Below are 15191 nucleotides of genomic sequence, written 5' to 3'. Positions count from 1 at the left end.
GAGATCCAGGCAAAAGGATAGAAACAAGCCTTCATTTCCAGTTTAAAGCTGAGCTCAAACACTCTCTAGTTGAGGTACTTGCTGCAGCTTTTGCCCAGATCCTTCAACCACCCTATAGTCCTCCACCTCTGAACCTGTATCCAATCACCGGCAGCACCATGCGACTCAGGTCAGGGATATGGTAGATCGGCCCTCTTTCGGAATATGCACCGAGGTCTACAGACGCCGGGATCCAGAATATCGAATCAAAGATCGAGGTATCAATGCAAGCATCGTAACACCCACAGGGGACGGCAAGTCACGATAAATGACTAGCATTTCCCCCGCTTCCCTCTTCCATACCTGACGACGCAAAGTGACCATTCAGCCATTGTTGCGAAAAGCCACATTCAACCATGCATGAAGAAATTGTAAAGTCTGCGACCTGAATCAACGAGTAGACACTAATCACACTCAGGCCGTGGACCCCGACTTTGAGTCAGCCCTTGAAGTGGTACTATCTCCAAGATGTCTGAAGCCAAAACGAAGCTGATCGATAACAGCCTCTCGAAGAACCTTCTACTTCATCACTCCGCTCGAGTCTTCTCCAATTTCAGCAAGAAAATGGTCGCACCTATCATCGCTTGAGTGAAGGCAGTAGGTATACGCAAATCTTGGGAACAAGTCCTCACTGACGGCACCAAGAATACGCCTTTCCCAACGATGATGTAAGTCGCCCTTTGACTCGTAAAACCCTCTCTAATAAGTGCAGGCTGAGAACAATAGACTAGGTACGAAATTATATGTGATACAAATGGTCTACTGACAGAATGTAGACCTGCAGGACAACCTGTACTTGGTCACGCTCGACGGGAAAAGAGCCCTCAACCCAGGAGCTGAGACCGCCAAGCGGGTCTTGGACATGGGAACCGGCACTGGACTCTGGGCTCTAGAATTTGGCAGGTCGAGAATTCCGATAGTTTTACGCAACTCCTAACAGTGTTCCAGCTGATCAGCACCCAGAAGCTCAGGTACCACTCTACAATGACCTTCCCTCACCTATGCTATCATAGTAACAATGGCACAGGTCGTCGGGGTTGACCTGAGTCCTATCCAACCCGCATTGTCCGTATGATAACCCCCTTCAGCTAACTGTAACCTGACGCTATTTAGCCTTCCACCGAACTGCACCTTCGAGATTGACGATCTCGAAAAGGAATGGACCTGGAAAACGCCCTTCGACTTTATCTTCTGCCGTATGATGACGGGAAGTTTCGCTGACCCCGAAGCAATGGCCAACAAGGTCTTCAAGTAGGCTTTATCGTTTCCGCATTAGGTCTGTTTAAAAGTTCGCTGACACAAGATAGTGGTTTAAGCGCAGAGGGCTGGTACGAGATTCAAGACATCCAGCTCCCCGTCTTTTGCGATGATGGAACCCTGGACCCCAAAACATCCCCAATAACGAAATGGCAAGAGGGCCTCATTGATGCATCCAAGAAACTCGGACGACCTCTAGGCGCCTCTGATCAGTACAAAGACATTCTCGAACGCACAGGCTTCCAGAATGTCCACGAGACCATCTTTAGATGGCCCACCAACAGCTGGCCCAAGGATCGAAAGCTCAAGGAGCTTGGAAAGTGGAATCTGGCCAACTTTGATGCTGGCTTGGAAGGTGTGAGCCTTGCTTTGTTCACCCGTGTCTTATCGTGGAGCAAAGAAGATGTCATGGCTCTATGCACCGATGTGAGGAGGGAGCTGAGAAATCCCAAGGTTCACGGGTATTGGAAGATGTGGGTTCAAATCTTCCAAATACTTATCGATGCTAACGTTCTGCAGTTACGTGGTATATGGCCAGAAGCCCAGGGGTGGGAGCACGGAGTAGTTGAGCCGTTTGATGAGGCAAAGGGACGAAGTGATCTGGCAACTACTTCTCATCCATATGGCCATCATCTTATGCATAACTCAGAGCTCATTAAGCATACAAATGAGCATAGAATTTTGATTTTAGGACTTGGAAATTAGTGCACTTAAGGGCAACAAATGTCATCAAGTTGATAGTAGCCCGTGATTTACTTCATTCCTAACCGTTGAATGATGTCTATAGCTCGCTCAGTCGCCATTTGCATCAATCTGATCAATAAACTGTAAATCGAGATATACCCCTCAAATAGCCCCACCACGGCTCTGTAACAATTGGGTCACCTCGCCGTGTCCTCTCACCATGGCCCAATAGTATGCTGTCTTGCGACCTTCAACCATTTCGTTGATACGGATGCCCTCCGTCCCCAGTAACATCTCCACAATCTCAACGTGCCCGTTCTTTGCAGCATTCACAAGCGGCAAAGTCCTTTCCTTTCGGATTTCTTGGCCGCCTTGGACCTCGGCGTTGGGATCAGCACTGTGGTCAAGAAGAAGTCGAACCATAGTCTGGTTCCCCTGCTCTGCAGCAATCGCGAGTGGTTCTCTCAGTGTGATGTTCCCTTGCGTGGCTCTGGGGCTGATGTCGGCGCCGTTGTCGAGGAGAAGTCTGACAACAGCCTCTTGGCCCCTTTCCACAAAGGACAACAGGAGGGTCCATCCATTGGGGGTTGCGGCGTTGATGTCGCATCCTTCTGCGATAAGAGTACGCATTGATTCTTCGAGTTGGAAATGTGCCGTGAGATATAATGGCTTGGATTCGGGCCAGTTGAGATATTCGTTTAAAGCTGTGCAACAGGTCTTGGCCATGGCTTCATTTCTGAGAAATTTCATGACCGAATTCTGGTCGATGGTGGAGGCTGCTTGAACGTGGTGTCCCCAGTTATTGGCGGCATAGTCGTAGAAGCCATATCGCTGATTGGGCTGACGCATTGGAAGGTCTGGCTCCATGTCCTCAAATAAAAGGTAGTTAAGGCAAGTCTCTGCCAAATGGTCCTCTGTGTAAATGAGATATTGACTTCCCTCGTCTTTGAAGTACTCGGCAACCGTGAAGTGTGCTAGTCGAACTGTTTTGTCTTGACCGGTCAATGTCGGTTCCATGGTGAGGAGTCCGGCTGTGAGCGAAGCAATCAGAGAATCAACAGGCATTGAGTCTTTGTCTAGGTCATCATCGCCGGGGCGGAGAGCAAGCGCAATGAGTAGCTCGCTTAAGAGGAGCGGTCGACGCGCCCTAACGACCCAGCTTAATGTTTCCAACGCAAGATTCTTATCCCCTTCTGGTTGCCTGTTGATTCGCGTCATGATAGCCTCATAGAGGCTGTTGATTCTGCTTGGTCTGGGCAAATCATTCAGGGTTCTCCTGAGGTCTCGTATGTTTGTCTGCCTCCCGAGTTGATCCACATGAAGATGTGCGAGTAAGAACCCGGTGTTTAGTAAGCGCAGAGCAAGAGGGGCGGTGTTTACGGAGAGACCAACATTCCTTGAGCATTCTCTGTTAGAGTCTCAACTATCGTATTGGCAAGATCTGTCCGGTCCTCCCGTAGGACCCTTGAATATCTGAAGCTGTTATCAGAGATGCGGGATCTTACTAAGGCACTAATATCTGAGGCCAGTGCTTGAATGTTGATGGAACTGCATCCATTGAGATTATTTTGAATGGTATCATTTTCCCTCGACGTCATGAAGAGTCTCATGCGACCATTCATGCCGTCTTGTCGTTCAACTTTTCGTAACCGGTCAACGAACTCCATGTTGATGGAACCATCATCCTCTTCTCCAACATGTTCGTCGAGACCATCAACGATGATGAAAGTCTTGCCGAAAGAGGCCACAAGTTGCGAAAACAGAGTGGAATACTCATCCAGAGAGGGAAAGGTTTCCTTGTTTCCGTGCTTGTCATAAAGGTCCTTGACCTCTTTAGGCAAGACCTGCTTTTGTTTAGCGAGCTGTTTGACGAGACTGGAGAGTAGGTTGCTTGGGGTCTGGTTCAGCCGGTCTTTGTAGTCGCAGTATACGAAAGCTATGCCTGTCGTAGAATCATTGCACTGCTGCCGTAGATGATCAATGACAACTGAGCTAGGCGATATTAGTTCTGAACAAACTTAGAGTTGAATCTATACCTTATGACCGTCTTCCCGGCTCCGGCTAACTCTTATGTTAGTACAAGCCACTCAGCACACAATAAAGGAACTTCAACATACGCATCCCAGGACACCAAAGTGCCGAAGTCGTATTGGACTGACTGTCTCGCCACTGCTTGAATTCATCCCTATTCAGGAACCACTGTCCTGTATCGGGATGGCGCTTGGTAAGGACAGCTCGGTGTGTGTCCTCAAAGCTCAGACCGGATAGCCAGGCTAGCACTTCTTTATTCTCTTCGCTTTGGCGCCAGTCTCGCTGCTCCTCTCTTATTGCCTTGGCTTCATTGTAGGTCGCGGCTTGAAAGTTGATTGATACCATGTTGTTCAAGATCTCGCATCGGCGGTGAAGGTCTTTAACTTTGTCTCGTGTCGGTTTAGCATTAAACGCCCCTTTGATGCGCTGCCAGCCAACGCGATGGCCCTTTTCACATTGTCTCAAAGCTTTGACAAGATCTTCGAGTCCTGCCTTGCACGATGATACCATTCCCGCCGTGGTCGTACTGGGATCACCGATGCCGGGTTGGGAAAGATTCACTGCTCGACGACCCAGGAAGGCATCGCGCAAGTCATGATGAATGAGTATGTTGATGTGTGTTACCGATAGCACAGCTTTGAGGCCTTGGAGTTCGGTGATGAGTGCTATTGTATCCTCAGGTACGTCTTTCCAGTCGCAGCCAAAGTCAACGGCGAGCTGAATGAACTGGGCGGCGACGCCAAGAAGACCAATAATGGTGAACGGCTCGGCCATGATGCGGGACGAAGGGATGTTGAACGCTGGCAAACATGACTTCTACGAGTAACCTGAAGAGCAGCTATTCTTATTTGTGTTTCATAAAGACCGATCACAAGACACAGCATGGCCGTTTGCATTCCGTGGTCCGCCATGGCTTGGTCTGAGGCGTTGAGAAGGTAACCGACAGAGCCGAGCAATGCCTCGCTGCTGATGTTGGCCAGGATGCGTCGGAAGGAGAATTGAGGCGCATGTCGGCAAAGGATCCAGAAGGATTCTAGCTCCTCGAAGGACACGAACTCTCTCAACAGGCAGCATGGGTTGAAAAGCCGAACTCCAATTAACTCCAGGATGTTTACCAGCTGAAGCCAATACTTCGATAAGAAATGAGACAAGCGGCTGTTCTCATTGGTGTTTGCACTCTCCATAGCCCAGTCTCGATCAATAGTCTGCCCCGTTGGCTGACAGTCTATTCCCATCAAGGAACGCTATCAAGCCACAATCTTGGCCCAGAAGCAAACACGACACGTTTCACGGCATGGTTGTTGAGGTAGCCTCGGCACTTTTTGTTGAGGGCTAAAATTCCTTTCTCAGTTGACTACATATCTCGAAAACTTGACTTTTTATACTATTGTGTGTGGCTGTAGACAACTCGAAAAATGGCGTATCACGACCTCACCAAAGCCGTGCGGCTTTCAGGCCCCATCGACACGTCCCTCCCCTACGATGTTTTAAGCGTCGCTGGCAAAACCATCCTCATCACAGGCGGCTCCCTCGGCCTGGGAGCCAACTTTGCCCGCCATTGGGCATCTCACGGCGCAAACTTGATGATTGGCGACATCAACGATGAAGCAGGTCACAAGCTCATCGCCGAGCTACGGACAAAGTACCCCAAGGCCAGCCACCACTTCTTCCACTGCGATGTGACGGATTGGGACTCGCAGGTGGCGTTTTTCAAGGCTGCCGCGGCGGCTTCGCCTCATGGCGGGATTGATGTCGTGGTGGCTAATGCCGGCATCGTCGATCCCAAGTCCAATCGCAGGTTTGAGAACCCAGAGGCCATTCCAACGGACCCGGATGCGCCTTACAAGCCCAGCACCAAGATTCTCGACGTCAACATCACAGGAGCCATGTACACGGCAAACCTCGCTCTATTCTGGCTGCCGAGAAATGGATCCGACAAAGTCAACTCTGATGAAAAGCCCGAGGCTGATGGTCGCGACCGATGCTTGCTTTTCTTGGGCTCTTACGCCGGTGTTTGGCACCTCTGCGGCCAATCACACTACACAGCCTCAAAACACGCCATCACCGGTCTATTCCGCGCAATGAGAGGCACTGCTTGGAAACATGGTGTCCGAGTGACAATGCTGTGTCCCTACTTTGTCAGCGAGTCCAGCATGTTCCCTCTCGGTGCAGAAGCAGCTTTCCTCACTGGAACCGCCGGACCCGCCCAACACGCCGACGTTCTGGATGCCGCGACGAGACTGATTGCGGATGAGTCCATTGTTGGAAGAGCCTTGCTTATTGGACCCAAGGTGGCCATCGACGACCCCGACGTTGACGATGCGAAGAAGGATGAGAGGGCTGTTTGGGACTGCTATGCGGAAGACTACACCGACTCGGAGGCTTTTGTGTGGCGATGGGTTCGTGCTATGAATGCCGTTGAGAAGAGCCGAGGATGGTTGGGGCTTTTCTGGGATATTTTTGGCGTCATTGTGAGAGGTTCCAAGAAGAAGAGCAGCTGAGATGGCGTGGGACAATGAGAGTAAATAGGACGCGAAAATGGAGGCAAGTGTGGGAAATTAAAAGTAGATGTTATGCAAGCGTTGGGATGGGATGTTTGAGGTCACGAACTATTTGAACAAGGATATGACAGGACATTCATTTCTTTAGATGAACTTCCGTACGAGATGCCAGACTCCAACTACCTAGTTCAAAGATGGAAGACGTTGTAGTCCAGCATACAACTCCCTACGCAATCGTGGCCATATCTAGCTTGACAACTAAATGGTCCAGTCGAGCGATATAGCGCAGTTTCCACTTAAGAAACAAAGCGGAAATCAAGCCGCTTGCTTCCCTGGTCAGTGGACGTCTCAAGATACCGGATCTTTTCCTCCGTCGTCATGCTATTCCACTTCTTCTCCTTCTGCTTATTCCTCCAGGTATAATAAACCTTGATAAGTATGTAGAGGACAATGTTCAGACAGTTAATACCGATTAGGACCCGGTTACCACGGCGATATTCTGGTCTGTCGTCTTCTCTGTAGATGTTGGAACCGATGATTGACTGCAGCTGAACAGACATGTTGTAGAGCGAGGCTGATAGGGCTCGGGTGCGGACCGAGTTGGAGTTGTGTGAGCACCAAGCTGTCTGGAGGGGGTGGGGGTTCGGATATGAGAGGAGCACCGTCACCAGGGCGTACATGGCCCATTTGTTCATGTCGGCAGGCAGGACAGCTAGGGCTACAATGCACGGGAGGAACCAAAGCTGGGTGAAGAGTCCGATGAGAGCCCTCTGCCCAATCTTGCCAGAGATATAGGTGACCAACAGCATCTGGGATTCAATGTTAGGTAAATGAAAAGAAAGAATAGTATCCCTCACGGTGGGATATAAGGGGAAGTTACTCACATTGATGGTAGTCCCCAGCTGAGCTGGAATAGTCAACAAGTTCGTGCTGAGCGTGTCAAAGCCAATCTGACGCAACGTGAGGGTCAGGTACTGAGCCGGCGGCATAGACGGCAAGACGAATGTCAGGCCCAAGAAGTACATGGGCCAGAGGTCAAAGTCGCAAAGAGAATTCCAGAACAGCTTAAAGGTGATGGGCTGTCTGTTGTGCATGTCGCCCTTGGACGGGTCGTCGCGAAGGATGCGATTCACGAGGATCTTTTCCTCGCGCTCGTTGAACCAGCCGTCTTTGCGCCATGGCCTCTTTGTCTGGGTCACTGAGGGTACCATCATGAAGATGGATCCGAAGGCAATGACAAAGTTGAGCAGGCCTTCGGTCAGGAAGAGCCATCTCCAACCAGAGTAGCCGTGGACACCTCTTAGTCTGAGAACACCATAGGCAAGCAGCGGAGCAACGACGCTGCTCAGACGTGTAGCCGTCCAGAGAATCGCCATCCGAATAGGAAGCTCTGTCGCCTTGAAGAAGTACGAGAGGTAGAGGACCAGGTCTGGGATGAAGCCTCCCTGGAGAAGACCCATCAAGGCACGGCAAGCGAGGAAGGATGAGCGGCCGCTGAGCCAGAATTGACAGATGGCGACCATAGACCAAGACAGCATCAGGGTAGGGATCCATTTCTCGGGGCCGACTTTCTTGCTGACGAGCTGGGATGGGATCTCGGCGAGAAGGAATGTCACTCTGAACAGGGTAACACCAAGGTTGTAGTCTGGTGAAGCGTAAATATTAGGAGCCAGCCTACGAAGACCATTTGCAAGAATGGAAAGACAACGTACCATTGGTATCCAGCTTCAGGTCATCGAGGAAGTTGTCTGCATTGGCCTGTCCCAAGCTGGCCTGGTCCATGTTCAAAGCCATGAATGCAACCCAAGCCCAAAACGTAACCCTCAAGTCCAGCTTTTTGACAAGAGGCTACAGACATGGTTTGTTAGCAGTGTGTCCATAGCATCTCTTGTCTGTGCTCACAGTCTCCTCGCCCCACGTCCAAGTAAACATTGGGTCAAACCGGTGAAGGTTCTCATACTTGGGATGCGGCTGGAAGTGCGGGGCTTGCTGAGGGTCGTCAAAGACACTTGGCTGAGTAGCAATGTCATTGGGATTCTGTTTCTCGACGCCGCGGTTAAACAGGCTGAACAGGGTTGTCTGAGTCGTCTCACCCTGGGGCCGGTCGAGCGTGACAATGGCCGCCCTCTCCTTGGCGTCGACCTCTTCTTTCTCGTCTCTTGGATCTGCCATGATGGATGCTGCAGAGGTTGATGCGGAGTTGAGTTGCAGGATGCACCTGAGAAAGAGGGGATACTGTCACCTTTATCAGATCGTCGGTGCGAGTTCCGAAAAGAATCGTGTGTGTCACTAGCGCTATTCAGACTTGAAGCGAGCTTGATGATCCCCTCTTGTCAAGGGGGCCTTATTGGTGCTCTTGACCCCAATACGAGGGACACCCTGCGCCAACGGTTTTCCCCATACTTTGCTCAGTCGGCTCCGCAGTTCATGCCTGGAAGAGTTTGCGCCAAGCAGTCGGGCATGAATTACTGGTGGAGAGTAGAGAATGGAACCCGGCCCATACTGCTTTATGCTTAATCGACATAAGCTTGGTGATAGTGTTGAACTGCGGTTTGGAATTGGCGAGCATCAGGAGTGATGGCGCGGATACTGCCAAGAGTCCAGTGAAGGGGTTCTAGAGACCATTTTCTAGATCCCACATGACCATCAAACACTTCAAGTAACGATCAACAAAGCTTGAGCCATTTAATGCTACCATGTCTCTTCGGTAGCTTGGCCCGACCTAGTGGATACCTTTACCCTCGATGACAAACTGTCGGCTATGGGATGTTGGGGACATGGATGGATGCCAACCTTCCTACGGCAGACCCAATCTTAACCCGCTTAGTCAAGAATTCCCCACGAGCCAAGACAAAGAGGCCCACGTGGGGGTGGCATGTCTTGATCTTATCTGATCTTGATTTGTTGATGCTGCGGCATTGCTTCCTACTTGGACCCTTATAAATGGTAAGGCTGGTTTTTAACCGGACTGGGTGACAAAGTTCCATGGCCTTGGCTCTCGTATCATTAACCTTGAATCCTGGGTTGGGCGATTCTAGACTCGGTTAAGTCCCATGCCTGGTTAAAGAAACTCGAATTATTACCGCAAGTGGTTTGACCGATATCGGGGCCGACAAGCGTCTTTAGTCGTTTTTCCACGGGCATGTTTCTATATCATTTTCTTCAAGGTTTGTTTTCTGCTGGACGCAATCTCGCACCATGACCGTCGATCATCAGACGAGCCGCCCCCAACGAATTCTCGTTGCTGGAGGTGGTTTTGCTGGTTTAAGTCTTATTGGGAACCTGCTCGACTTGTGTCAAGGACGGAAAGCCCGCTTCGACCTCGACAAGGCTACCGGTGATGACGATAACGGCAGAAGAGTAGATTTGTTCATCACAATAGTCGACGAGAGAGATGGATACTGTAAGATAGCGGGTGCTCCTAGGTGATCTTTGGACTGACCTTGTAAAAGTTCATACCATTGGGGCACCACTTGCCATGGTCAGTGAAGAGTACAGCCAAAAAGTATGGACAGAGTACTCAGCCCTGGAGATTCTGCAACATCCAAGTGTAAAGTATATCCAAGGCAAACTTGCTTCTGTTTCACCAGAGTCAAAAGAGGCCGTGATCCTGCCATTCAACAGCGAGACTCCATCTACGGTTTGTTACGATTTCTTCGTCGCAGCCACGGGGCTTCATAGAGCTTGGCCGGTTGTCCCCCAAGCTTTGACAAAGTCCGAATTTCTGGCCGATGTGAAGAGGCAGGTGAAGGCTATCCGGGATGCCAAAGATGGAGTTGTGGTGATCGGTGGCGGTAAGTCTTGAAGGGTGTCATTCTAAAATCTGTGATGCATCTTCTAACATCTTGTCTTCTGGGAAACAGGCGCCGTAGGAGTCGAAATTGCAGCCGAGATTTTGCACACCCACCCTGATACCACAGTCTCGTTGCTCCATGGCGGACAAACCCTGTTGGCCTCGGAGCCGTTGCCGCCGAATTTGAAGAGTTTGATTCTTCAAGCACTCCGCGATCAAGGCGTCAATGTGATGCTCGGGAAGAGAGCCAAGACCATCAAGTCTCGAAGCGAAGGCAGAAACAAGTATGTCGTGGAATTGGCTGATGGTGGCGAGATCACGGCAGGCCATGTTGTTTGGGCAACTTCCAACCCGATTCCCTCTACAGAATATCTTCCGTCACGTTGTCTATATGAGAGTGGTTACGTGAGAGTGACCACTACGTGAGTTCTTTCCTCTCATGTCAACAGCCCCTGCTGAACCAGATTAGGCTAAACATCAAGGATGGCGACTCAACTGTGGCACAGCATTTTGCTGTCGGGGATATTGTCTCTTTTGAGGGCATCCGACGCTGCAGTCCCGCAATGCAAATGGGGTATTTCGCCGCTGTCAACATATATGAGCAGATTACAGCAGACAAGCCCGATTTGAAGCACTTTGAAGGTTACCCTGAAATGTTTCGATATGCATTCGGTAACCAAGCGGTGCTCTGGAGTCCTGGCGAAGAAATCGTTTTTGGCGAGGAGCCTCGACGGGCTGTGTTTGAGGATGACTTGTGCTTGAGGAGTAAGTTGGACAGCAGGATTCGATCCCCTCACCGCTTTTGCTGACGTTTTACACAGAATGCTGGAACTACATGGGCTTGGGTATTGTAAGATGAACTAAGCATACATTTTGCGAGACAGACGAGAAAATCTTGGCGGCATGACGAAGGATAAGCACTAGCATTCCTAAGGTTTACGTGAGATTTAGTATTTAATGACTTTCTTCGGGTCGTCGCTTCATTTCTCTTTCCAACTTAATAAATTTGTCAAAATGCGTTTCATCACCGACGACAAGCCGCGTCAAGATCAGGGCAAAGAGGTGCCGCTCATGGTCATCGGAGCTGGCCTCCCCCGTGCCGCCACATCATCCTTGCAAGCAGCACTCGAAAGGATCGGTTTCGCACCATGTCTTCACATGGCAGAAGTCATTCCTCATGTGGACCGTATGCAGCTTCTTCTAGAGGCGGTGCGCGAAAAGGACACACGGGTTCGCCACAAAATGCTACGCCAACTCATCCATGGCCATTATGCCATTTGCGATCTTCCCGTTGTGTTCTTCACTCCCGACCTTATGGACATGTACCCCGACGTCAAGATAGTCTTGAATGGACGACCTGACCCAGACGTCTGGGCACGCAGCGCCGCCGACAGCTTCAGGTTCATCTTTTCGCCATGGTTCAAGTGGACGGGACTGCTATGGACGACAGATAGGATCTGGTACCAACTCAACCGAGAATCGGAGAAATATTGCCAAGAACTTTTCGGCGACGGCGATATCTTCACTGGCAGGTGTTACAGAGAGTACTACGACATGGTGAGAGCCGAGGCGAAGAAGCGAGGGAAGGAGGTGCTCGAGTTCAAGGCTGAAGATGGCTATGAACCGCTGTGCAAGTTTTTGGGAAAGGATGTTCCGGAAGAGCCATTCCCAAAGTTGAACGAGAAGAAAACTTTCCAGATTGTTCAGGCTATTCTCATCGCGAGGGGGCTGCTTGCTTGGTCGGCTTTGGGTGTTGGATGCTGGGGTGCTTGGAAACTGGCCGATCACTTCCTGCGGTGATGTGCGCGGTGTCTTGTATGTATCCCAAGAATTAGTATGTAATAAAAGGCTTTCCTATGTATGCAAGATTGCTTTCTCTATGGATTATTTACTTGAGTCAACAGGATGTGCCAAAAACTCTCCATTTAGTTCACTTAGATGAAATTCTAGGCCTGCAAACCCCTGTTGATACTCGCAGCTGCCTAGGGCAAGCACTAATCAATCAACGCCTGTTGGTCAGAGCTCTGTTGGTCAGTTGAAGCCCATAAATAGTTCTTATTCCCACTTCTAAATGACAGCAAAACTCTTCTCCTCTTTGTACCTTTGTCCTGGCTCAGCATGGCTTCATCGGATCCTACTTCCTTTCTGTATCTACCCCCGGAGATTCGTAGCCTCGTCTACGATCTGGCCTTCAACCCCGATGTCAAAACCAACATTCTGGACCCGGTGCATTCTGGATACACAAGAGGCGTCAGCCCTTTGCTCTACGTTCACCCAGTCATCTCTGCCGATCTCAGACAACGCACTTATGGTGGCGATTTTTCCCTAGTACTCCCGATTCAAGAACCCAGCGAATGGGTGAAGGGGCGAGGACTCGATAGCGAAAAGCTCAAGACATGTCTCAACAACCTTCCCGATCATATGAAGAAGAAATGCGAGAGACTCATTGTCGAGGCATCGCAGCCGGATGAAGTCGAAGACGATGACTACGAATTTTGGGATAGTGAGGATTTCCCTAGTTACCTCGTCCCACTACTCCTACATATTAAGGAGGAAATACCGACATTGAAGAAGATCTCATTTATCTTTTGGTTTGGAGAATGGAGCGCACCAGTGGACGTCTAGAAGAAATCACTTCGACTCCTCTCACGACGATGGAACAAGAGCCAAAATGGGAGAGAAAATGCGAGAAAGGGCCTCACTTCCAAGTCTTATAGAGGCAAGCCATCCATTGAGATGCAGTTCAATCTCTTTGACTATTACGATCAGGACGGCGGCGATGGTGGAGCGAATGAATATCTAATGTGGTATTGCTTTGCTGGTCACGAGAGGTCTGAATCCGAGGATGAGCGTGGATCTGATTTAGACAACGATGACGATGATGACGATAAGAAGAGTGACGATGACGAGAGTCAGGGCAGCGATGAAGGCATAAGTGAAGACGACAACGAAAATGAGGACGACGAGGACTACAGCGATGATGAAGCGACCGCCAAATCTCTAGGCTTAAAATTCACCTTCAGAGCCATGGATCTGCACTGGGAGGACCACGTACAGGGCAACTTCGAAGGCAAGGAGTTTGACCCCAACGTTTGGGACGACGGTTACTTCCACACCATGAGCCCCAAAGAAAGGGATAGGGCCGCTCACAAGTACTGGCACATCACTGAGACGTGCAAACCACTCTTTATCAAGAAGGCGGGCGGTCCATTGTCATGAGTGTGGCGTTTTCCACAGACTGCCTGCTGTATTAGATCAGTAAAAGCTGAAGTGGTGTTGGTTCGATTTGAGCAATGCAATGCTTTGGTATTATGAGACGAAACTCAAGCGACACGTGCCCTACCATAGATCGCCGCTTTTAAGGCCTCTTCGCTCCCTGGCTCAGCTTCGGCTCAGTTATTCATCACCCCCCCTCAGCCCCCCATCAGCCTCCATCAGCTCTGATCACCCCTTTGGCTGAGCAGAGCGCACCGGTCGCTCTTGATCCCATTTCTAGGCCCTCAACCTCTGGGTCTCGTCACCCCTTCAACTCCCACAGGCGTCATGGCATCCCAACCAAAGTCAGCCTCGGGCCCTCTTTTGGGACTGGAACCCAGTTCCTGGTCCTTGACAAAAGTCCCGGAACTTGACCACACTTGAATCCTTCTGTGTCCGGAAGCAGTGCGCTCCGATGCAAGGCTCCTCGCTCCTAAGACCTGACCACATCGTGAGGATAGGCAATCCACGTGGACTCATGTGACGCCTTTGCCCCTATTCGCGCCCAGGTCTCGACGTGGTATTTAGACTCGACTTCGCTCATTCATTTGTCCTCAAGCCTCGCCGTGGTATTTACACTCGAATCTCCGATCTAAACACTCAAACGCCATTGGACACCCATAACTTCTTGCTCTTGACTTCTCATAAACTCGGCTCTACCCAATGGGAAAAGCTAAGAGTGCAGCTGACGCTCTCCGCCTAGGCTCTGAAAGGAGCGCGGCGAAAGAGAGCAGCATTGTGAATGGCGAGTTGGTCCACAGGACACTCCAGCCCGCGGTTGAGCGAAATTATAATAGGATGATGGAATCCTGGTTCGAGTGAGTATATTCACAGTGATTCCAGGCCTAAATGTTTGACTAACTCAAGTGCACAGGTACCAGAAGATGGAGAGCAAGGCTTCCGTACATGACTTGGAGTCGCTGAAAGACTTTATGAGGAAGGTTGCCTACGGCATTGACGGACAGGATGCTGAGGACGGAGAATTTGATGTCCCTGGATGGGAGACCGTGCGGAAATACTGGAACGCATTCACAGCCGCTTGGCAGCGTGCTTACCCCCAGGAGTCAATACCGCGTGGCCTAGCGCAGTCCGTGACAGAAGCAAGTATCTCAACATTGGCATTCCACAGGATATCTGAAAATACTAACTTCGTTGCCAGTTCATTAAGGGACCTCTAGCAAAAGAAATGGGCATGCCGAAGCATAAAAGGCGTCGAAGGTTCGCTACGAAGAATGTCATGCTCAACTACGCCAGGCAGCTCTGGGCGGCAGATTGGATTGAACACAAACACCCAGCAACACCTGTTGATGACTGGGGTCTCTTATTGGGCAACACCTACTCTTCTTCCCGGATTGGGGAGTACATTGAGTCCACCTGCCGCGGGGGAACCGGTCGAGGCCTCTACTTCAAGGTAACGATATTGCCCTTGGCCCAGCAACCCAGACAAACACTAAGCAGCCCCTAAGGATCTCACATTTGTGGCGTTTATCAACGAGGAAGGGTTGCCGGAGTTCGCCATTCAGCTGACCCGAGACGCCAAAAACATGACTAGTACGCCTAACAAAAGGTAGGAATCATCGCTCAGCTCTTAAATTCTTCTTCTCATCCGTCTTTACTTTAGACCGCAACAC

General features: G+C 50.4%; 7 protein-coding genes across 7 annotated transcripts; 5 read left to right on the top strand and 2 right to left on the bottom strand.

The window, feature by feature from the left end:
- Window positions 1–395: 395 nt before the first annotated feature.
- Window positions 396–1861, top strand: NCS57_01411800 (uncharacterized protein; the record flags this gene model as incomplete). Its single annotated transcript, XM_053063730.1, has 11 exons — window positions 396–410; window positions 458–493; window positions 543–636; window positions 685–707; window positions 752–770; window positions 816–938; window positions 988–1010; window positions 1067–1104; window positions 1153–1290; window positions 1347–1769; window positions 1816–1861. 11 exons carry the CDS (start codon window positions 396–398, stop codon window positions 1859–1861), a joined length of 978 nt encoding a protein of 325 aa, XP_052907063.1.
- Window positions 1862–2142: 281 nt separating this feature from the next.
- NCS57_01411700 (uncharacterized protein) lies at window positions 2143–4785 on the bottom strand (the record flags this gene model as incomplete). Its single annotated transcript, XM_053063729.1, has 4 exons — window positions 2143–3376; window positions 3631–3972; window positions 4017–4041; window positions 4098–4785. The coding sequence occupies 4 exons, from the start codon at window positions 4783–4785 to the stop codon at window positions 2143–2145; spliced, it is 2289 nt and encodes a 762-aa protein (XP_052907062.1).
- A 641-nt stretch (window positions 4786–5426) lies between these two features.
- NCS57_01411600 (uncharacterized protein) lies at window positions 5427–6512 on the top strand (the record flags this gene model as incomplete). Its single annotated transcript, XM_053063728.1, has 1 exon — window positions 5427–6512. The coding sequence occupies one exon, from the start codon at window positions 5427–5429 to the stop codon at window positions 6510–6512; it is 1086 nt and encodes a 361-aa protein (XP_052907061.1).
- Window positions 6513–6808: 296 nt separating this feature from the next.
- NCS57_01411500 (MFS domain-containing protein) lies at window positions 6809–8684 on the bottom strand (the record flags this gene model as incomplete). Its single annotated transcript, XM_053063727.1, has 4 exons — window positions 6809–7321; window positions 7397–8157; window positions 8225–8360; window positions 8415–8684. The coding sequence occupies 4 exons, from the start codon at window positions 8682–8684 to the stop codon at window positions 6809–6811; spliced, it is 1680 nt and encodes a 559-aa protein (XP_052907060.1).
- Window positions 8685–9710: 1026 nt separating this feature from the next.
- Window positions 9711–12105, top strand: NCS57_01411400 (Pyr-redox-2 domain-containing protein; the record flags this gene model as incomplete). The annotated part of the gene is made up of 6 exons (XM_053063726.1): window positions 9711–9915; window positions 9965–10306; window positions 10376–10727; window positions 10775–11070; window positions 11127–11155; window positions 11257–12105. 6 exons carry the CDS (start codon window positions 9711–9713, stop codon window positions 12103–12105), a joined length of 2073 nt encoding a protein of 690 aa, XP_052907059.1.
- Window positions 12106–12423: 318 nt separating this feature from the next.
- Window positions 12424–12930, top strand: NCS57_01411300 (uncharacterized protein; the record flags this gene model as incomplete). Its single annotated transcript, XM_053063725.1, has 1 exon — window positions 12424–12930. One exon carries the CDS (start codon window positions 12424–12426, stop codon window positions 12928–12930), a length of 507 nt encoding a protein of 168 aa, XP_052907058.1.
- A 111-nt stretch (window positions 12931–13041) lies between these two features.
- Window positions 13042–13524, top strand: NCS57_01411200 (uncharacterized protein; the record flags this gene model as incomplete). Its single annotated transcript, XM_053063724.1, has 1 exon — window positions 13042–13524. One exon carries the CDS (start codon window positions 13042–13044, stop codon window positions 13522–13524), a length of 483 nt encoding a protein of 160 aa, XP_052907057.1.
- Between the last annotated feature and the right edge of the window lie 1667 nt (window positions 13525–15191).

This window comes from Fusarium keratoplasticum, chromosome 12 (genome assembly GCF_025433545.1).
Source record: "Fusarium keratoplasticum isolate Fu6.1 chromosome 12, whole genome shotgun sequence".
Taxonomy (NCBI): domain Eukaryota; kingdom Fungi; phylum Ascomycota; class Sordariomycetes; order Hypocreales; family Nectriaceae; genus Fusarium; species Fusarium keratoplasticum.
The sequence above is the reverse complement of the archived record's forward strand: the minus strand, read 5'-3'. Positions and strand labels throughout refer to the sequence as shown.